This window comes from Bubalus kerabau, chromosome 13 (assembly GCF_029407905.1).
Source record: "Bubalus kerabau isolate K-KA32 ecotype Philippines breed swamp buffalo chromosome 13, PCC_UOA_SB_1v2, whole genome shotgun sequence".
In the NCBI taxonomy this organism is placed as follows: Eukaryota; Metazoa; Chordata; class Mammalia; order Artiodactyla; family Bovidae; genus Bubalus; species Bubalus kerabau.
In genome coordinates, this window is record NC_073636.1 from 64,525,651 (window position 1) to 64,549,239 (window position 23,589).

At 40.5% G+C, this 23,589-nt stretch overlaps 1 protein-coding gene across 3 annotated transcripts in view; it reads right to left on the bottom strand.

Moving 5' to 3' along the window:
* PIGU (phosphatidylinositol glycan anchor biosynthesis class U) overlaps positions 1-23,589 on the bottom strand; it is a 96,494-nt gene that overhangs the window by 38,960 nt on the left and 33,945 nt on the right. For all 3 annotated transcript variants that reach the window (XM_055544818.1, XM_055544820.1, XM_055544821.1), the window contains one exon: positions 9,313-9,410. In XM_055544818.1, coding sequence (XP_055400793.1) covers positions 9,313-9,410 — 98 coding nt within the window. The remainder of the gene's footprint in view (positions 1-9,312; positions 9,411-23,589) is intronic.

Consider the following 23,589-nt stretch of genomic DNA (forward strand, 5'->3'; position numbering starts at 1 on the left):
CTGTGCTGTCCCCTGGTCACATGTGATTATTTAAATTTAAATTAATGGAAATTAATTAAAATTAAAAATTCAGTTTCTCAGTCTCACTAGCACACTGCAGGTGTTCAATTGCCACATGAGGCTCCTGACTACTATGTTGACAGTATACAAATATACAATATATCCATCATCACAAAAGGTTCTATTGACAATGCTGCACCAAAAGAACAAAGTTTTCAGAAAATAGTACATTTCTGGGGATGGAAAATAATTCAACAAAGAAGAGGCATACATAGACACATTTAAAGAGTAAGCCGCCTAGGTTCTGAGTTCCCTTCTAGACTTCTACCTGCCTTTGATAATTTTGATCTTCTCTTCTCCCTGAAAAATACTGCCATCTAGCCTAGAAGAAAGAAAGGGAGGGAGGGAAGAAACCACAACCCATGGAAGAAAAACAAAACAAAACAAACAAAAACCTTTCCTACCTGCTAAATGACATTTAAAAAGAAATAAGCTGGGAAGTGAGAATGCCATGAAGAACTGAATCAGACTGTTCAAAGTGGCTCTCTTTGTAGACCTCTGAAGCATATACCCAACATATGAGGCTTGTCTAACTTGGTGAATCCCATGAGAGCCTCCCAGTTTTTGCTTGCTACCATATTCTCAGTGCTTTATTGGACCTAAAGTGCTATTGTTGTTAAGAGTAGGAAATGATCCCCTCCTTGCCCCTGGCAAATCTGTGATTATGTGTATTAAATTTTAGGTATAATTTTTTAACACTTGGTCTTAGAATCAGGTTTGCTTTAGTGAACAGAGCTCTGAAAATATAATGTGGAATATTTACTGAGTCTATTTATAAAAACTTGCCTTGCTTAAAGATTAAGTCATCTTTTAGAACTACTTCTGTTACATTAAATCAAGGCATACCTAAAATTTTTGAAAAAAGAAACTCAGGCAATCCTTTGATAGCTTGTTATTTATAAATACTCCAGCCAAACTTAATCTAGAGGTCCACACTACAAATTTCTCTGTGAACAAATGAGCATTCCTTTTACTCACCTATCTTGCTCAGTAGCAAACGCTACCTTAAAGTGAAAAGTACGTAAGTAGGAAGGGTTGAAAGGGTGGTGACCTAAACATTCTGATCAACTTTTTAAAACTTTTCACTGTAAAAGTAAAATACATAATACATAAAACCAATATAAAACTTAGTGAATGATTATCAAGCAAACGTTCATGAGGTCGAGAGAGACAGAGACTTCATGTCACTCCCTAAGTTTCTCTCTGTGCCCTGTCCCAACCAGAATCCCCTCTTCCCTCAAAGTAACAATTTTTCCTGGTTTTTATAGTACTCACTTCCTTGTATTTCTTAACAGCTTTCCATCTAAATGTGCATGCTTTTATACTTTAATCTTGCTCATTAAAAAAAGTTACATCAAATTTTTAAATTTAAGTACAGTTGATTTACAATATTGTGCTAGTTTTAGGTGGACATCATAGTGATTCAGTATTTCTGCAGATTATATTCCATTATAGGTTATTACAAGATATTAAGTATAATTCCCTGTGCTATACAGTATATCTTTATTGCTTATCTATTTTAAATGTAGTAGTTCATATCTGTTAATCTCATGCCCTTAATTTTTCCCTCCCCACTTCCCTCTACCCCTTTAGTAACCTCAAGTTTGTCTTCTGTTATCTGTGGGTCTGTTTCTGTTTTGCATATACATTCATTTGTACTATTTTTTTAGATTCCACAAGAGTCTTTGGCAGTTTCCTTGTTTTCTGATAACACAGTGTTCCAGGATTATCCTGCACACTTCCTGCCCTCAACCTAAAGTCAGCCATTACTCTAAGAAACCCTAGTTTCTTTCAGGGGCTAAAAATAGTAAGATTACAATCTGAGCGTCAAGGATAATCACTGATACTGGGTTGGTCATTGTTTCTAGATCTTTCAGTGAATATAAACACACATACTCAAATACCTAGAGAAGCCAGGCATGTAACAAATGAGTGAAGTGTAATAGAGATGAAGCATATGGACTGTGGAAAACTAAGGCAGTAAACTAAAAGCCAGATCTTCCAATTTTTTAAAAGGAGCCAGAAATATACATTTTAACATGAATTTTAAAAATAATGACAATGAATAATAGAATTAAACACTAAGGTTACATAAAACACATCTGTGGGACAGATGTGGTCCATGGGCTATGTATACCTTTAACCTGAAAAATTAAACCAGTGTGTCATTATATCCCAGAAGTCACATCGTTGCTAACACGTAAAAATATTTAGAGAAGTAAGAGAATTCTCAGATTGCTTCAGGAAAAGCCAAACTATAATAAGGAAGGGGAGAAATGTATAATTATTGCCCTCCCCATTAACTCTCTAAAGTACAGGGAGAAAGGCATTTTTCTATACAGAAACTATTTTCTTTCTAGGACATGGTGAAAAAAGGAAAAAATCAGTAATCAGAAAAAACAAAACTCTCAAAGAGAACTGAAATCTAACAAAAGTCTTTATATCTAAGCTATTGAAATCTCAGGCTGAGACCCAGAAGATATATTTTACATGATTAGGTATATTAGAGGCAATAAAACTGGTAAAAAGTTTATTGCAAATTCATGATCAACCCCTTACCCTCATTTTCACCTGTTCCAAAAAGAAAGGAAGCTAAGAACACTGCCACCTCTGCCTTGGTCACTCTCCTGGAAGCAGGAGAATGAACAGAAACTGGCTGGGAAAGGAGGAGTAAGAGGCGAAAATTCTAAACAAGGCCCTGCAGAAATCCTGGGGAAGTGCCCTGTTATTAAGAAAGACCTGGTTGGCTTTGGCTTCTTTAGTACAAGCCAGTGCCACGTGATCTGCTCCAAGCTCCAGAAATATAGAAATCACAGGGTTAATTTTTCAGTTCAAAGACAAGAGAGGTCAGATTGCATGCATGCATGCTCAGTGGCTCTGCCGTGTCCAACTCTTTGCGTCTCCATGAACTGTAGCCCGCCAGGCTCCTCTGTCCATGGGATTTTTCAAGCAAGAATACTGGAGTGGGGTTGCCATTTCTGCCTCCAGGGGTCAGATCAGATTAAAGCAAAAACCATAAGAACACTCAGAAGGTTATTTCACCCTGGTTTCTGTTATACCCTTTCAAAGAAAATAAGGACCTCAAACGCTCTAAGGAATCCCAAGCAAAAAGAAGGAAGGGAATAGAAACTTCCCTGACTGCACCAGGAACCTCCCTCTGTCGGCTTCACAGCTTCAGCCTTGAGGTCCTGTGCACTTGGCCCATCCTTCACTGCAGCCTCTTGTTCCTGGGTGCTCTAGGGCTGTTTTCTTCTGCATGCGATTAGAGCATAACATTTTAAGCTTTTCTCTAATTTGGAAACTAGGCCCTAAGCCAAGGTCAGAGAAGAGTAAAGTTGGGAGAAGGGACCAGATGGGCTCAAACTACCATTCTCAGAAGTGACTCACCAGGGAGCCAGCTGCAGCATCCCCTGCCTTTGATCATGAAGCCTCTCTGCATCTCATGTAGGAAAGGGAAAAACAGCTTTGCCTCTGGCACTGATCAGACATGAGCATGTCCACCACCTGCCTCTTGTACCCTCTAGAAATACGACCAGCAGGATGGAGGCAGATTTGCAGTGTCAAAGGTGTAATTTCAAACTAATGCTTACAGTTCTTTTGACTCTAAAAAATGAATTATTTTCTCTTCTCCCTGTGCTGTGCTTAGTTGCTCAATCATGTCTGACTCTTTGCGACCCCATAGACTGTAGCCTGCCATGCTCCTCTGCCCGTGGGGATTCTCTAGGCAAGAATACTGGAGTGGGTTGCGCACTCCTCCAGGGGATCCTCCCAACCCAGGGATCAAACCCAGGTCTCCCTCATTGCAGGTGGATTCTTACTGTCTGAGCCACCAGAGAAGCCCAAGAATACTGCAGTGGGTGGCCTATCCTTTCTCCAGGGGATCTTCCCGACCCAGGAATCAAACTGGGGTCTCCTGCATTGCAGGCAGATTCCTGAGCTACCAGGGAAGCCCTCTCTTCTCCCTATCACCTCACATATCTCCACACTGGTGACCATGTCCTTTCTAAGAACATTTAAATACTAATAACCATAACTAATATCTATTGAACTCATGTCATACTCTGTTCTACATACTAGACATGTATTAACCCTTTGCAGTAGCTACTACTGTATTATCCGCATTTTACAGACGAGGAAACTGAGACATACAGAAGTTAAGAAGTCACTTCCCAGGGTCACAGAGCTTATCAGAAGCCAAGCCAAGCCAACTTCAGAGCCTATATTCTAATGTCTCTCCTTTGCATTATAAAATTCTCACACAGAAAAGTTGAAAAAATAATACAATAAGCAACCATATGGCTGTCATCTAGATTAAATATTAATACCCTGCTATATATAAACTTTTCTGTGTGTATGAATTTCCTACACATGACATTTCTCCCCCAAATATTCCTGCAAATAGCTTCTAAAAACAAGGACATGCTCCTATATACTATAATACTCTTCTCAATCCAAGAAATCAACAATTTCCTATATTCACCTAATATCTAATCTATCTTCAAAAATATTCTGAATATCCTCCAAACATCTTTTATAACTATTTTTTCCAAACCAGAGTTCAATCAAGACTCACCCATTTCAGTCAATTACTGTTTCTTTCATCTAGAACAGTCCCTTCACTTTTTCTTTTTTATGACATTGACTTTTTGAAGAGATGTAGACCAGCTGTCTATATCTCTATATTTTGATTGTCCTATATTTTGTTGGTTGAGTATTTCCTTCCATTGTTTAAATGATAGTATCATTTAACTTGTGCTTCTGCTCTTGTGGCTCAGACAGTAAAGTGTCTGCCTGCAATGTGGGAGACCTGGGTCAGGAAGATCCCCTGGAGAAGGAAATGGCAACCCACTCCAGTACTCTTGCCTGGAAAATTCCATGGACTGAGGAGCCTGGTAGGCTACAGTCCATGGGGTCGCAGAGTCGGACACGACTGAGCAACTTCACTTTCTTTCACTTTTCTGCTCTTGTACTTCCTAAAAATCAGAAGTCATATCTAAAGGCTTAATCGAAGTAAACATTCTGGGTAAAAATACCTTGGAGCTGATGCTGTGTGCTCTGAACTGGTCACATCATGAAGCACATCATGTCAAGCCATTTCACCATAAGTGATGCTGAGCTGGGTTACCCGGTTAAGGTGGCGACTGCCACAGCACTCCTTTGTAAAGATTCAATTTTCCCTTTGCTTTTAGCCAATAATTTAGAGGTAGGAGGGGGTACTATTATGGCACCATGAGAATGCAAATACTCTGTTCTCCAAAAAATCTTTCATCTAATGATTTTAGCATCCAATGATGATCTTTGCTAGATTTAATCATTTCACTGATGATTACCCATTCTAGCCTTCCTTCTGCAGTTATAAGCTGGCAGTTTTCTGTAAAGAACTTTCCTTCATTAACTAGGGAAGAATTATAGCTCATTTTAAGAAGAAAGGGTAATTGCTTAGTTTTTTTCTTCTAAGTATTGATTTTCAGAGTAAAAAAAATTAATAAAAGAGCCATATTTAATGATGGCACGTGCATTTTTTTCTCTTCCCCCTTTTTCTGAGCATCACTATAGACACAGAGACTTTTCTTCAGTGTTTTACAATTATTTGCAGTAATTATTCTTTTGATACTCAGAATATAATAAATTTAGTCACGTTTTAAAAATTATTATTAAAACAAACAACTCAATCAAAAACTGGGCAGAAGACCTAAACAGACATTTCCTCAAAGAAGATGTACAGACGGCTGATAAACACATGAAAAGGTGCTCAACACTGCCCACTATTAGAGCAATGCAAATCAAAACTACAATGATGACCATGACCTCACACCAGTCAGAATGGCCAGCATCAAAACATCTACAAACAATAAATGCTGGAGAGGATGTGGAGAAAATGGACTCCTCTTGCACTGCTGGTGGGAATGTAAATTGATAAGAGTCACTATGGAGAACAGTATGGAGAGTTCTTTAAAGAAACTAGAAATAAAACTATCATATGACCCAGCAATCCCAGTACTGGGCATATACCCTGAGAAAACCATTCTTAAAGACACATGTACCCCAGTGTTCACTGTAGTACTATTTACAATAGCCAGGCCATGAAAGCAACCTAGATGTCCATCATCGAATGAATGGATAAAGAAGTTGTGGTACATACATACAATGGAATATTACCCAGCCATAAAAATGAATAGATTTGAGTCAGTTCCAGTGAGGTGGATGAACCAAGAGCCTGTATTTGGTAACATATACACTACCATATGTAAAATAGACAGCCAGTGGGAATTTGCTGTATGATGCAGGGAGCTCAAACCCTTGCTCTGTGACAATCAAGAGGGGGTGGGATCAGGTGGGAGATGGGAGGGAGGTTCAAGAGGGAAGAGACATGTGTATACCTATGGCTGATTCATGTCGATACATGGCAGAAACCAACACAACATTGCAAAGCAATTATCCTCCAATTAAAAATAAATAAATAATATTATTTTTATTTATTTGGCTGCATGGGTCTTAGTTGCAGTGTGTGGGATCTAGTTCCCTGATGAGGGACTGAATCTGGGTCCCCTGCTTTGGAAGTGTAAAGTCTTAACCACTGGACGACCAAAGGAAGTTCCCCATTAGTCTTCAATACTATTTTGCTCTCCATCCATTAAGATGTACCAGTCGAGCCTGTGCTCTCACATAAATGACATAATCTCCCCTAGATGGATGTATGTGTCTATAGAGGGCTTTAAAAACTCTAGAAAAATATAACCTCAAGAGCAGATGTATCACTTTCCTGTGGTTATCAAATCCAATTCAATTAGGGGGATGAAAGGATTTTTAAGACTATCAGGTCTAACTACCCATATGATGCTTACAGCTTTGCTACAGCTCCCCACTAGGTGGCCATTCAGTATGTAGCCTAAACACAGTGATCCACAGGAACTCAACTCACTTGAGGCATCTCAGGCTGTCCTGGACCTGCCTTATCCTGGGCTGCTTATGGTTCCCACCTTCCCCCATATTTAAACAAGTGGGTTTATTTCCCGGATGTCACTGGACTGATTTTCCAAATGTACTACTGTGCCTCACAAGGCCCTACTGCCTTTCAAGGCCACTTCATATACTTAGATAAAAACACATAAATATAGTATACATAAATGGGTCCTGTAGTTTATCTCACTCTTTCCAGTCCTGTTCACCACATATACAGAGCTGCCACACAGCCAATTCTACCTCCTAGAATTCTGCATCTAGTCCCTCATCTCTCCATTTCCCATTACATTGATCTGGGCCCCTAGTCAAGCCCTCTGACTCGACCTAATACGATGGCCAAACTCTTCCCAACCTCAGCTCCTCCTCACTCCAATCCAACCCAGGCTGCTGCCAGAGCTGTCTTCCTATAGGACTTCCTGCTCAGTAACCTTTATTAAAGGCTTTTTATCTGCAGAGTCTCCCAGAGTGTCTAGCATACTGACTCCGGATGCTCAGTCCATATTTGTGGAGGGAGGGGCTAAACAAAGTGACTGCTTGAGTAGCTAGATTTCATGACTCAGCCACACTGTCCATTGTTGTCAGGACAGAATTTCCTTGAGTTTTAAATAAGAGCTATTTTACATAACATAGTATTTAGTATTTGGCTTAACAAGCCACTTAAAATTTTTTGGTCAGTTCATGTGTCTCAGTAAATATATTTTTATAGTATTAATTTGATAAATAGTTGTACAGAAATTCTGGTTGCATGCATTCTTTGTGGTGCTCAGATCTTCTAAAGAATAAACTGTAAATATGAAGCAAGAAAGGAAATAACCAACAACATACTGTTATGTAAGAAGATGTCTGCTTTCTACAAGAAGCTAGAAAGCAAGTCAAAGTAAAATAACTTCACAGGATGATGATATAGCTATTAAACTAACAATCATCAATCGAATTTGAAAAGCCAGTGCTGGTGGCCTGGGAGGAAGTGGTTCACTTTAGACGCTGATGGTGGCCCCACAGATTGGCTCCAGATTTCTGGTGAGCAGTGTGGTCTTGCATAAAAAAACTATAAAATTTCTCACACTTTTGGTGCCAAAAATTTAGCTGGAAAAACACACCTTAAGGAAATTAAATGTCTAATATTAGTGACAACTAGGGCAGCTCTCAAATTCTCCAAATAGGAGAAAGACTAAGCTAACCATGTGCCACTGTACACATCAGCCAAAAGATACATGAGGAAGTCACTTAAAAGGACAAGCACACATGGCCTATTTCAGCAAACGGAGGTACACACTCAGTTTCAGCAACAGTTGCACAGAAATTTTATAATTAAGAACAAGGGTTCTGAAAACAGACATTTCTTGGTTTGAATCATGGCATTGCCCTCCATACCCTTTCATGAAATGTTTCCTTCTAAGAATGGATTTGGAACCATGCAGGACCTGTAAGCAGCTACTTGCTCTTGAGGAGATGTGTATATTCTTACTTGAGTAGAAAAGACAGATGCTTAAGAGCAGGCTCTGCCCAAGCTCACATCTCAGCAGTCACTTGCTGGCCATGTGACCTCAGGCAAGTGATTAAACTGCCATACATTCTAGCTGCAATGTATGTGTCTAATATCATTACTAGTAGATGAATACACAGCTTATAATATGACCGACCTGTTAAGTTCTTCTGTGGTTGAAATGAGATGATGCCTGGAGAGTGCTCAGCATAGTGACCAACAAGTAGTAAGTTCTCAGTAAATATTAGCAGTTTGCATTCTTCAACTAAACTACTGGTCTCCCACTATGGTCCAGGCATTGCATCAGGTACACCCACAACATTAAATTCATAAGAACCTTACAAAGGCAGTGTTGTTATACAAAAAAAGTGAAAGAAATGGGCTCAGAGAAGGATCTGTGAATATTAGGCAAAAAAAAAAAAAAAAAAAAGAATGCAAGGATCCCAATTACAAATATAAAAATGAAATACACTGATACATTTGCAATGATATGTATAATTAGAACATAATGATCATTGGGGGTTCCCTGGTGGCTCAGATAAAGAACCTGCCTGCAATGCAGGAGACCTGGGTTCGATCCCTGGCTCAGGAAGATCCCCTGGAGAAGGAAATGGCTACCCAAGGGTTCACTTTGTTTAAACTTAGTCAAGTTTCTTTGTGTTTTCAAGGAGAAACAAGCAAATGTGAACTGGGGACGCAGTCCCACAGCCTTTATTGTGCCATGCCCTTCTTTCCCCTAAGCAAGGACCATGCTGTGTGTTAAAGGTCACCTGAGTGTTGGCTTCTGACCAGCAAGTGCTTACCTGGAGGAGATAGAGGAGTCCTGGGACAAACAAGGTGAGTGGGTACAGAGACTGGTACGTTGCTAAGGCAAGAAAGATAGCACTGAGGAAGGCACTACCTGTAAAAAGAAATAAATACATGGACTAATCCAGGCACATAGATTAGGATTCAATTCAGCCAGTCCCCCCAAACAAGAAACTTCCAATAACTGCTGTCAAATAATCTGTCAAATGTCTCCTTGGTGCCTAAGATGTATGCAAACTCACAAGAGTGAGAACTTCTTGGCTTAATTTCTAATAAAAGGAAACCAAGAAACTCAAAACCACTTACCTTTAACAACACCACAGGTATATTTCTTGTAAAATTTTCAGACCCAGAAAGATTTTACAAAACTTCAGCCCAAAGATGAATAAAAAGATCTAGTCTGTTAACACCCATGTCCTATTTAACTAAACAGTTTATTAAGCTTACAGTTATTGCTTATGAGATTCAGAGCTGTGAAACCCATACTTTTTTGGGGGGTCGCAATGGGCAGCATGCAGGACCTTTGTTCCCCAACCGGGGATCAAACCTGGACCCCCTCAGTGGAAGCATAGAGCCCTAACCACTGAATCACCAGGGAAGTCCCTGAAACCTATACTTTTGATTGTTGCAACACTCCATCACTATTTTTATAATATCCTTTCCTTTTGTATATGCTTTTTATTTTTTCAGATTAAAATATATTTATCTTTATTAATATTCTACATAAAATGGGCAGCTATTCTCTATTCTCTACATAAAATGGGCCATTATGGAATTACTAAATATGATGTTATAAAGAATTTTCAATGACATGGAGATATGCCATTCTATTAATTAAAGATCATAAAAGAGATACATGCTATAACCTCTTTAAAAAAAAGACATAAATATATTTTTAAAAAACCTAAATGGTTAGGCCACAAATTTCACAATGTTTTCCTCTGAGTGGTTGGATTATGGTGATTTTTCATTTTTGCTTCTCTGTATTTTCTAAACTTCCTAGAAGGATCCTTTGTTTTTGTCTTCTGAAAAAAAACGGATATCTTGTCTCCCAAGGTAATAGAAATGAAAGCAAAAATAAACAAATAGAACCTAATCAAATTTATAAGCTTTTGTACAGCAAAGGAAATCATAAACAAAACAAAAAGACAACCTACGGACTGGGAGAAAATATTTCTAAATGATACAACTGACAAGGGATTAATTTCTAAAATATATAAACAGCTCACACAATTTAATAACAAAAAAATAAAACCCAATCAAAAAATGAGCAGAAGACTTATACAGATAGTTCTCCAAAGAAGACATACAAATGACCAACAAACACATGTATGGAGGTTCCTTAAAATGCCAAAAAATAGAGTTGCCATATAATCCAAAAATCCCACTTCTGGGTGTGTATCTGGAGAAAACTCTAATTCAAAAAGATACATGCACTGCAATATTAACAGCAGCACTATTTACAAGACATGGAAACAACCTAAATGTCCACCAACAGATAAATAAAGAAGATGTGGTATATATACTCAACAGAATACTACTCAGCTATAAGAATGAAATAATGCCATTTGCAGCAACATGGATGGACCAAGAGATTATCATACTAAGTTAGAAAGACAAACACCATATGATATCCTTTATATGTGGAATCTAAAATATGACACAAATGAACTTATTTATGAAACAGAAAGACACACAGACATAGAAAACAAACTTACTGTTACCAAAGAGGGAAAGGGGATGACAGAGGGTTAAGTTAGGAGTTTGAGATTAGCAGATACAAACTACAACATTGTAAATCAATTATACTTCAGTTTAAAAAAACTAGATGGATGTAAGAAAAAACTGATATATATTTTTAAAAACCAAGTAGCTATTCCCTTTCAGATGGTTTAAGATAAAGAAGTACCCTAAAATCAAACCTAGAGATACCTAGTTTACCACAGAGATTCTAGAATGGCCCAGAAATCAGTAGAGATCAAATGATGGTCCAAGGCTGCTATCTACAATGATAATATTTCATCAAATAATTGCTTGTGGTCACTCTTATTAATGTGGGGTCAATTTTTACTGAATAGAAAACAGACATCCTCTCAAAGGTGTTTCATAAAAGAAGGAACTATTCACTCCACTCAGTCTAGGGAATTTTACCCTCTGCCAACTCAGCTCCAGAAATAAACAGAAGGAGCTGTTCCATAGGACTTTTCTGCCCACTACGCATAGTGGTTTGACTTGCGGGGTTTTTTTGTTTTTTTTTTTTTTTATGGTACAAAAGTGATAAGCATTCAGCAGAAACCATACTTCTAATTTTGAATATTATTTTTCCCCAGACTAGTGATGGTGGGCAGCAGCAGCCGCAGCTCCCAGTCAACCACTCAATGTCGAGGTTAAACAATCAACACACTTGCATCCATTCAACTATTCTGCTTTTCACTTTCAGCACAGATTCAATAAATTGCATGAATATTCAACACTTTATTATAAAATAGGCTTTGTGTTGGATGATTTTGCCTGCCCAACTGTAGGCTCATGTAGGTGTTCTGAGCACATGTAAGGTAGGGTAGGTTAAACTAAGCTATAATGTTCAGTAGGTGAGGTGTACTCAATGTAGCTTTGACTTAGGATATGTTCAACCTGTGATGGGTTTACTGGGACATAACTTCATTATAAATCAAGGAAGATCTATACTTGGAACATCTAAGAGCCACCTTGGAAGAGGGAGGGTTATGAAAGCGACTACTTCACTGGAGAGTGATGGAGAAAATAACTTTGGGTGCTCCACACCTCAAGCCAAAGAAACTCACCAGCTGAAAACAATTCCTCGTTGAAAGAAAGTGGAAAGAAGAGAAAAGAGGAAGCTGGAAGTAAAAGACCAAGGACAGAACCCTACAGAATGGGCTGCTGCTGCTGCTGCTAAGTCGCTTCAGTCGTGTCTGGCCCTGTGCGACCCCATAGACGGCAGCCCACCAGGCTTCCCCATCCCTGGGATTCTCCAGGCAAGAATACTGGAGTGGGTTGCCATTTCCTTCTCCAATGCATAAAAGTGAAAAGTCAAAGTGAAGTCGCTCAGTTGTGTCTGACTCTTAGCGACCCCATGGACTGCAGCCTACCAGGCTCCTCCATCCATGGGATTTTCCAGGCAAGAGTACTGGAGTGGGGTGCCATTGCCTTCTCCAATAGAATGGACTATTGTTGATTAATGCCAGCATGACGGCCTGTATCCACGGTACTTATAAATATGACTGAGCAGGGACAGATTGTGCCCAGCCAAGCTATGTTACCAGCAGAGGCCCCCACACAGCTAGAACCAGAACTGGGTCAATTCTAAGATAGGGAGATGGTGGTGGTGGGCAAGGTCCTATTCTGGAGTCCAACAGCTAGGGGGACTCAGAATTCCTTGACCAGGGCAAAAAGGTGAATGATATTTTGTGGGAAACCACCAAAGAGAGGGGGAAAGCTGGAATGAACTTTTGGGGAAAAAAAAAAACAATTTAGCTGTGTCAGGTCTTAGTTGCAGCATGCAGGATCTTTCATTGCGGCAAACAGGCTTCTCTGTAGCTGCAGAGCATTATCGGCTCAGTAGTTGCGGTGGCATGGGCTTAGTTGCCCCTCGGCAATGTGGGATCTTAGTTCCCTGATCAGGGATAGAACCTGTGTCCCCTGCACTGGAAGGTGTACTCTTAACCACTGGAGCACCAAGGAAGTCCCAAGAACTTTTAAATTTAACACTGTTTTCTACAGAGATTAATGGCCCTGGGAGTGAGAAGAGGCCCAAGGGTCTGTTAACAGAGGAGGGGTAATGTTTCAACTCCATTCATTCTTACAAATGTGGTGAAAACAAACACATGGCTTTCACCCCCTCTCTCCCGCAAGAGACTCCAGGGAGTGAAAGAAACAAAGCCACCTTCTGCCCTAAGCACCCAAGATCAGTAATTATTTGTCTGGAGCAGCTAACTATTTATAAGGCCCAAGAGAGAAGAAATTGCCCCAAGCTAAAGAATGGATTTGTGAGTTTTAGAATACTTGCTTCCAAGATCAGGAAGAAGCAGCCTTTCTCCTTCAATGAAATAATTAGGAAGGAAAAATCTGTTCCTTCTGCTAGTCCCTGTACCAGTATGTGGCGTCAGCAGCTCTCTGGACACTGCAGCTCTTCTTCAACCCTCCTGCTCTCACAATCCTTCCACCAGTCACCACGCCCCACTGACCCACTTCTGGAACAGCCATCGCTGCAATTCGCACTCTCATCTTCTCTCACCAGTTTTTAGCAGGTTGTTCTTCCTTCTCAGGGATCTCCCCACCTCCCTCCCATCCAATCCATCCTGGTACAGAAGTACCAGAAGGAAACTTCTAAAAGGCAGTTTAGATTGTGACAAGCCCCTCTTAAAAGACTTCTCAGGGTTCTATTTCATCTATCAGATTATTCTAGCAGCAAACAAGACCCTTCAATGAGAACTTCCCTGGAGGTCCAGTGGCTAAGACTCTGTACTCCTAATGCAGGGGGCCCGGGTTTGATCCCTGGTCAGAGAACTAGATCCCACATGCCCCAGCTAAGAGTTCCCACGCTGCAAGTAAAGATCCCACATGTAGCTATGAAGATAGAAGATCCTATGCACCACAACTAAGTCCTGGCTCAGCCAAATAATTAATTTTTAAAAAGACCCTTCACTATCTGGGTCTTTTTTCCTGAGCTTCATCTCTCACCATCCCTACACATCCTCTGTTCTTCAGCTACACTGGATCATTCCCCAATGTCTAAAAACATCATGCCCTTTCATTCTTCTGTGTCCGTTCTCAGGCTATTTCTTAGCTGTCCTTCTCTGTCCTCCTTCTAGTACAGACCCATCCTTTAGTGACCAGTTGAAATGTTACTTCCTCTATGAGGCCTAAGCAGAGATGCTGATAGTCAAGTATAGCTACCATTTACCCATCACTTACTAGGGGCTAGGCACCTATCCTCTGTATGTCAAAGCTCTTTAGGTGAAGAAACCAAGGTACAGAAACAAAGATAATGTATCACGTTAAGTAATGGGATCACTCAGCTGATTCCAGTGCCCATTTTCTTACTCATTCAACTCTCTCATTCAGTACTGACACTCTTCTAATAATTTGCTAATATTTTTCTCTCATGTGTCTGTGAGTTAATCAAAGGCAATAAACCTCTCTTAACTTAGAATCTCTAGCATCTTAGTACAATACCTCGCCCACATGGTGAATGAATGAATATCATTCAGTGATACATGCGAAATCCTTTTTATTTTTGTAATTATCTTGTTTTTAGTTGGCTGCACTGTGTAGCTTGTGGGATTTTAGCTCCTGGACCAGGGATCAAACCCACACCCTCCAAAGTGAAAGTGCAAAGTCCTAACCACTGGACCACCAGGGAATTCCCCTGAAAACTTTTTTAAAAATCTTAGGAGAAAATCAATTTTCTTTTTTTTTTTTTAATTGAGATATAATTGACATATAACATTACATAAGTTTTAGATGTACAACATAATGATTTGATATTTCTACATATTGTGAAATGATCACCTTAAGTCTAATTGAGATCAATGTTCTTGAGAAAGGAAAACTTATGAAGTATAAAATACAGAGTAATGAAACATGTAGTGTTAGTCATTCAGTCATATCTGACTCTTTGCGATCCCATGGACTGTAGCCCTCCAGGCTCTTCTGTCCACAGAATTCTCCAGGCAAGAATACTGGAGTGGGTTGCCATTCCCTTCTCCAGGGGATCTTCCCAACCCAGGGATCGAACCCAGGTCTCCTGCATTGCAGGCAGATTCTTTACCATCTAAGCCATAAGCCACTTACCATAGATTCTGACTTTTAAATAAAACAGACCCTGCAGAATAGCAGTTGAGGACCTGTGGCAGGCGGCCAGCACAGAGGATGTGGAACAAACTATTCTAAGACTGAGGCCTCTGGTCTGGGGGCAGAAACGTGGTCCTGCAATAGTCAGGAGCCTGGTGTGTGGGAGGCTAGGGCATGTGTGGATGGGGCACACGCACAGTCTGAGCAACAGTGGACGGGGAGTATGGAGGCACACCAGAGACTCAGACAGGGCTGACATGGTTTTTTTAAAAAAATTAGAAGAGGCAAGAAGAGTGAATTAGGAAGGCAGGAGGATGGTATGTGCTTGGGACAGGGTCAAGAAAGATAAAAATAAAAGGTGTCTTCAAATATTTTAGACACTCTTGAGAGTCCCTTGGACTGCCAGGAGATCAAACCAGTCAATCCTAAAGGAAATCAACCCTGAATATTCATTGGAAGGACTGATGCTGAAGCTCCAATCCTTTGGCCACCTGATGCAAAGAGCCAACTCACTGGAAAAGACCCTGATGCTGGGAAAGATTGAGGGCAGGAGAAGAGGGCTGAAGAAGGTGAGATGGTTGGATGGTATCACTGACTCAACAGACATGAGTTTGAGCAAACTCTGAGAGACACTGAAGGACAGGGAAAGTTGTCGTGCTACAGTCCATGGGGTCACAAAGAGTCGGACACAACTCAGAGACAGAACAACAACAACAATACAATATGCAAACATTTCTGGAGTGCCAGTTCTATGCCAAGCCTGTGCTGAGTGCGGAAGACTGATGACTCAGATAGTTTCTGTCCTGAGGGAGCTCCCAGTAAACAATGACAAAATATGGGAGGAAAGTACGGTGCAAGTATTCAGAATCCATTAGGAGAAGACGACACCTGAGTTTTGAACAATGAGTAGGTGAGGCCTGGCAGTCCAAGGGAACAGCAGTTGCACAGGCAGGAGGGCGAGGGGAAGAATGGTGTATTAGGGGTGGAGGGAGGAGGATCGTAATTAGCTCAACGTGGCAAAACAGAGTTGGAAGGAGTGGCTGGAAGAGGGTGCAAAAGGGACTTCTGTGAATGTTGGTAACATCCTGTTTCTTAATATGTTGGCTACTCATCATCTTATGAAAATTCAGTCAACTGTACACTAATGATTTGTGCTCTTTTCTGTATGTTGTACTTCAACAAAAAGTTATAATCTAAGAAGTCTCAGCAAGGGACTTCCCTGGTGGTCCAGTGCTTAAGACTGTGCTTCCAATGCAAGAGGCGGGGGTTCAATCCCTAGTCGGAGAACTAAGACCCCACATGCCACGCCGTGTGGCCAAAAAAAGTCTCAGCAAGCAAGTAGGTAGGGGTCAAATCAAGGAAGGCTTAGCTTGCACAATCATTCAAGAACATGTCTACAAGCCTGGGCATGGTATTTCAAATAATAATGAAGTGGCAGCCTCATTTGAGCAAGAGCTAGGGCATCCTGCTCATCTAACCAGGACAAACTATACCAAGAAGACTGAATTTTACAAAAAAAAAAGAGATATAATTGCTACCATTTATCTGCTAGAATGGCCCAGATACTCAGGCACTAGGTTTTCTGTACCAGCTCTAGTCTTTGGCCTTATCATAAGAATATTAAAGTAAATGAGTCAACTGTATATGTGCACTGGCTGCAGGAAATTTTATTATCTAGCCAATCAAGCTTTGACTATGTTTTATAAGCCTCTATTTGTTTCAGCGTGAAGGCCAAAACAAGCCTTGGCAAGACCTGGGCTAACACTCTGCCTCCAGAGACTGTACTTTGAAGGGATCTGGGCCTGGGTCAGGGGCAGAGCTATAGGACAGTGCAGGAATGTCGATAAGGTGGGGCTGTGGGGGCTGGTTCAAGATGTGGAATTCAAGTAGAATGAGCAGAGACTGGGACACAAACAGAATAGAATATTCTATTCTGTACTAGAATAGGCAATGGGACAGACTGGAATGTGGTCAAAAGGACTGAGGTCCCAAGGACACTCAGAAGAGGAAGTTGCACTAAGACCTGAACAGCAAGCGAGACAACTGGGCAGGAGGAGGGGCTGGGGCCTGGCTCAGCGTTCCAGCCTCCCCACCCAGTGTTCTTTCGACAGTGCAGGCTTTCTCAGAGTGGTCCATCCACTTTGGTATGATGATGACGATAATTCACTGAGCATATATTCTGTTCCGGCCACAACTATAAGCACTTTAAACCTATTAAGTCATTTAGTCCTTCCAATAATTCCATGAAGTGGGTACTATTTCTATCCCCATTCTACAGATAAGTCAACTGAAGGACAGAGATGTTATTGGCCAAGGGTTCCCAAACTGGTGAACAGTAACAGAATATGAACCAAGACAGTCGCATTCCAGAGCCCCTAGTCTTTAACTGCGTCACTATGCTACCTTCTTGACCTCAGTCCATGACTGTATCATTAACATTACAACAGAGCAACAGGCAGCTAACATCACAATAGGCAACTATTGGGTTTTTGTTTCTTGTTTGAAACTTAAAGTGAAAGTGAAGTCGCTCAGTCGTGTCTGACTCTTTGGGACCCCATGGACTGTAGCCTACCAGGCTCCTCTGTCCATGGGATTTTCCAGGCAATAGTACGGGAGTGGGTTGCCATTTCCTTCTCCAGGGGATCTTCCCAACCCAGAGATCGAACCCAGGTCTCCCACATTGTAGACAGATGCTTTACCATCTGAGCCACCAGGGAAGTCCTAAAGTTCCAGTGAAGTTTCTTGTTTATTCCTCCACTAATTCATGAGGCTGATCTTATCTGTGTGATCAAACTGAAGCTCTACAGGCTGTGTGATTTGCCTGAGGCCTCAGCACTGGTAACTAAAACAAACAGGTTTTGAAGTTGGGTTGATCTGACAAAATCCCAGGCTGGTTCATCCTAGGGTCCTTGGGCCTGTGAAAAGGTTACCGAGAGGAACCGCATATGGAAGTGATGGGTTCATCAGGGCTCAGGATCACCACTCTGCCATGTTCTTCCAGAGCTCCAGGAAGAGATCCTCTCCTTTTAACCTTCTCCCAGTCCTTTCCAGAAGACTCAGGGAGACCCTGTCTATCCTGAGGGGTCTTTTAAATAGGAAGATAATATTAAGAGTAACAATCAGCACCACCATTTACTGAGCATCTAGTACCTGCCCCTACACTACACTGTTTCACATTACCATCTCATTCATTCTTTATGTTCTCTTTACGCAGTAGAGATTGTTTCAGTCCCCATGTTATAGACAAGGAAACTGAGGCCCCAAACAGTTAAGTCACTTACTTGAGGTGATATTGTCAGGAAGGGCTGGAGCTACAATTAGCCACCAGGTCTGTCTCGACTAAAAAAAATGCACAACCTAAAAAGTTGAGATTTATATTTTATTTGGTGGACAAGACTGAGACTTAAGCTTGAGACAAACCATCTCAGATAGCTCTCAGAGACTGCTTCCGAAGAAGTAAGGGAAGAGCCAGGATATATAGCAGTTTTTTTGTTTTAAACTTTATTTTGTATTAGGGTATAGCTGATTAACAATGTTGTGATAGTCTCAGGTGAACAGTGAAGGGACTCAGACATGCATATACATGTACCCTATAGTAGTTTTTGAAACAAAGACCAGGTAATTTGAACATCAAAAGTCTCCTGTTAATGAAAGAAAACTATATACCTCAAGTTAAGGAATTTAGCACTTTTCTTAAAAAAAGCAGAGGCAAGAGTCTCACTGAAATCATTCCTTTGATATGCACCTCAGCTACCTGGGTGGGGACATTCTCACCCTGAGTCTCCTCAGGGGGTAAGGGGGGGAAGGGGGAGAGTGGCTGCAGCACTGACCACCAGATGGGTCATCCTGTTTCTACCCTGAGTTCCTTCTGGATTCACTTTCAGGGCAGCTGGAATGTGATGGCTTGAGGGCTGAAACACCCCTTTATTTACTGATTTTGAAGGCAACATTTTTTTGTTGACATCTGTCTGACGTCAGAAGAGCCTGAGCTCTTACTCTGGACTACCTCTGGTAGTACTGATCTTTCTTTTCCCGTGGGAAGCAAGTGCTGTCATCCAGGCCTCTTTTGGTGGAATAAGGACAGTTGGAAGGGTCCTTAGGCGGCAAACCTCAAGAATTTCCTGTCTGGAGCATCTCACTGTTGACAAACAACCACAGTGAACAGGCAGGATACCTATTAACATCTGTTTGTTTTCCTTGTGAAAACCTAATGAAGACAACTTTAGAGGGATGGAGTATTTTAACTAGCTCACAGATAGGCAGAGTACTCCTTCACCAAAGCTCCAACCTCTGAACTGAAACCAAAGACACTTCACTAAACTAATGTCAACCCTGCCTACAGACCTGAGTTTCCAGGCCAACACCCCAACAAGGACATCACAATACACTGGCCTGGACCTTGTCGTGGCCTGTGGCTCTTGACGTATCCCAGACAACCCTGGCCTGACACACAGGAAGTCAAGGGAGGGCAAGAAGGAGTCAAGGGGACAAAGCAAATGAGGCCACTCCCTTCTGAGGGGACACCTGCTCCATCGAAGTCTGGGAAGACAGATACTAAGTTAACTTCCACAGTCCCTCATCAATTAAGTTACTTTATTTTAAATTATGTGCTCATTAAAGAAACTTTGAGGAAGAAACAAAAGTTACTCATGAACTTACTCATGAACTTACTCTACTAGAAACAAGTACTACTCTTTTGGAATCTGTTTTCTATTTGTGCTGTGGTTTTCACATAGTTGAGACTATATTTTATTAAAATATATAATTTTGTACTCAGTTTTAAAAAATAAATGTACTCACATAATTTAGAATTATTAAATATGTGCATGGGTAAATTGTATTTTCTTTAATTACATGGGAAAATATGTTTTACTCAGTCATTCCTCTATTTTGAAGTAGTTTCCAATTTTTCTATTATAAATAATCCTTAATTAATGACTTTGTATCATAAAGCCTGATCTATAATTCTGCATTATTTTGGAATTAGGTTATCAAAACTAAAATTCATTAAAGTACAAACATTTTACTGCCAAATTGCTTCTCAAGAGGGTTGTACCAATTTATAAGTCAACTTGAGATGTGGGAAAATGCCAATTTGACAGCACTTTGCCAGCACTGAGAATTATCTTCTAAAATCTGCCAATTTGAAAGGGAATAAAAAAAGCCACTTCCCTCTGTGTGTTTTGAATTTGCTTTGCTTTATTAGTTATCTAATAATTAATATCTGAGGTTATTGATTTCTCCCTGCAACCCTGATTCCAGTTTGTGCTTCATCCAGCCCAGCATTTCACAGGATGTACTCTGCATATAAGTTAAATAAGCAGGGTGACAATATACAACCTTGATGTACTCCTTTCCCAATCTGGAACCAGTCTATGTCCAGTCCTAACTGTTGCTTCTTGACCTGTATACAGATTTCTCAGGAGGCAGGTCAGGTGGTCTGGTAGTCCCATCTCTTTCAGAATTTTCCACAGTTTGTTGTGATCCACACAGTCAAAGGCTTTGGCATAGTCAATAAAGCAGAAGTAGATATTTTTTCTGGAACTCTCTTGCTTTTTTGATGATCCAATGGATGTGGGCAATTTGATTTCTGGTTCCTCTGCCTTTTCTAAATCCAGCTTGAACACCTGGAAGTTCACAGTTCACGTATTATTGAAGCCTGGCTTGGAGGATTTTGAGCATTACTTTGCTAGAGTGTGAGATGAGTGCAATTGTGCGATAGTTTGAACATTCTTTGGAATTGCCTTTCTTTGGGACTGGAATGAAAACTGACCTCTTCCAGTCCTGTGGATACTGCTGAGTTTTCCAAATTTGCTGGCATAATTGAGTGCAGCACTTTCACAGCATCATCTTTTAGGATTTGACATAGCTCAACTGGAATTCCATCACCTCATTAGCTTTGTTCGCAACAATGCTTGCTAAGGCCCACTTGACTTCACACTACAGGATGTCTGGCTCTAGTTGAGTGATCACACCATCATGGTTATCTGGATCATGAAGATCTTTTTTGTATAGTTCTTCTGTGTATTCTTGCCACCTCTTCTTAATATCTTCTGCTTCTGTTAGGTCCTTACCATTTGTCCTTTATTGTGCCCATATTGTGCAATATTCCCTTGGTATCTCTAATTTTCTGACGAGAGCTCTGGTCTTTCCCATTCTTTTTCTATTGTTTTTCTTGCATTGATCACTGAGGAAGGCTTTCTTATCTCTCCTTGCTATTCTTTGGAACTCTGCATTCAAATGGATATATCTTTCCTTTTCTCCTTTGCCTTTAGCTTCTCTTCTTTTCTCAGCTATTTGTAAGGCCTCCTCAGATAACCATTTTGTCTTTTTACATTTCTTGGGGATGGTCTTGATCCCTGCCTCCTGTATAAGGTCACTAACCTCCGTTCATAGTTCTTCAGGCACTCTATCAGATCTAATCCCTTGAATCTATTTGTCACTTCCACTGTATAATCATTAAGGGATGTGATTTAGGTCATACTTGAATGGTCCAGTGGTTTTCCCTATTTTCTTCAATTTAAGTCTGAATTTGGCAATAAGGAGTTCATGAGCCACAGTCAGCTCCCAGTCTTGTTTTGCTGACTGTATAGAGCTTCTCCATCTTTGGCTGCAAAGAATATAATCAATCTGATTTTGGTATTGACCATCTGGTGATGTCCGTATGTAGTCTTCTCTTGTGTTTGTGGAAGAGGGTGTTTGCTATGACCAGTGCATTCTCTTTGCAAAACTCTGTTAAGCCTTTGCTCTGGTTCATTCTGTACCCCAAGGCCAAATTTCCCTGTTACTCCAGGTATCTCTTGACTTCCTACCTTTGCATTCCAGTCCCTTATAATGAAAAGGACATCTTTTTTGGGTGTTACTTCTAGAAGGTCTTGTAGGTCTTCACAGAACCATTCAACTTCAGATTCTTCAGCATTACTGGCTGAGGCACAGAGTTGAATTACTGTGATATTGAACGGTATCACAAAATCACTGCAGATGGTGACTGCAGCCATGAAATTAAAAGACACTTGCTCCTTGGAAGAAAAGCTACGACCAACCTAGACAGCATATTAAAAAGCAGAGATTTTGTTGTGCAGAAGCTTTTAAGTTTAATTAGGTCCCATTTGTTTATTTTTGCTTTTATTTCCAATATTCTGGGAGGTGGGTCATAGAGGATCCTGCTGTGATGTATGTCAGAGAGTGTTTTGCCTATGTTCTCCTCTAGGAGTTTTATAGTTTCTGGTCTTATGTTTAGATCTTTAATCCATTTTGAGTTTATTTTTGTGTATGGTGTTAGAAAGTGTTCCAGTTTCATTCTTTTACAAGTGGTTGACCAGTTTTCCCGGTGGATGAAACTGGAGCCTATTATACAGAGTGAAGTAAGCCAGAAAGAAAAACACCAATACAGTATACTAACGCATATATATGGAATTTAGAAAGATGGTAACAATAACCCTGTATACGAGACAGCAAAAGAGACATTGATGTATAGAACAGTCTTATGGACTCTGTGGGAGAGGGAGAGGGTGGGAAGATCTGGGAGAATGACATTGAAACATGTATAATATCATGTATGAAACAAGTCGCCAGTCCAGGTTCGATGCACGATATTGGATGCTTGGGGCTGGTGCACTGGGACGACCCAGAGGGATGGTATGGGGAGGGAGAACGGAGGAGGGTTCAGGATGGGGAACACATGTATACCTGTGGCGGATTCATTTCAATATTTGGCAAAACCAATACAATATTGTAAAGTTTAAAAATAAAATAAAATTTAAAAAATAATAATAATAAATAAATAAACAAACAAACAAAAAAAAGCAGAGACATTACTTTGCCAACAAAGGTCTGTCTAGTCAAAGCTATGGTTTTTCCAGTAGTCATGTATGGATGTGAGAGTTGGACCATAAAGAAAGCTGAGTGCCAAAGAACTGATGCTTTTGAACTGTGGTGTTGGAGAAGACTCTTGAGAGTCCCTTGAACTACAACCGACCAGTCTATCCTAAAGGAAATCAGTCCTGAATATTCATTGGAAGGACTGATGCTGAAGTTGAAGCTCCAATATTTTGGCCACCTGATGCAAAGGACTGACTCATTCGAAAAAGACCCTGATGCTGTGAAGGACTGAAGGAGGGAGGAGAAGGGGATGACAGAGGATGAGATGGTTGCATGGCATTACTGACTCAATGGACATGATTTTGAGTAAGCTTCAGGAGTTGGTGACAGACAGGGAAGCCTGGCGTGCTGCAGTCCATGGGATCACAAAGAGTCAGACATGACTGAGTGACTGAACTGAACTGAACTGATTAGTTATCTATGGAGTTGAGTATTTCTTCATCGTTTTTAGTCATTTATATCCCTTCTTTTGTGAATTCTCCCAACTGTTTTCATCTTTAATGAATTATTCCATCATTAATTTCATTAAATATCTAATTATGTGGTACAAATGTGAAATGTAGAAATAAGAGTTGCAA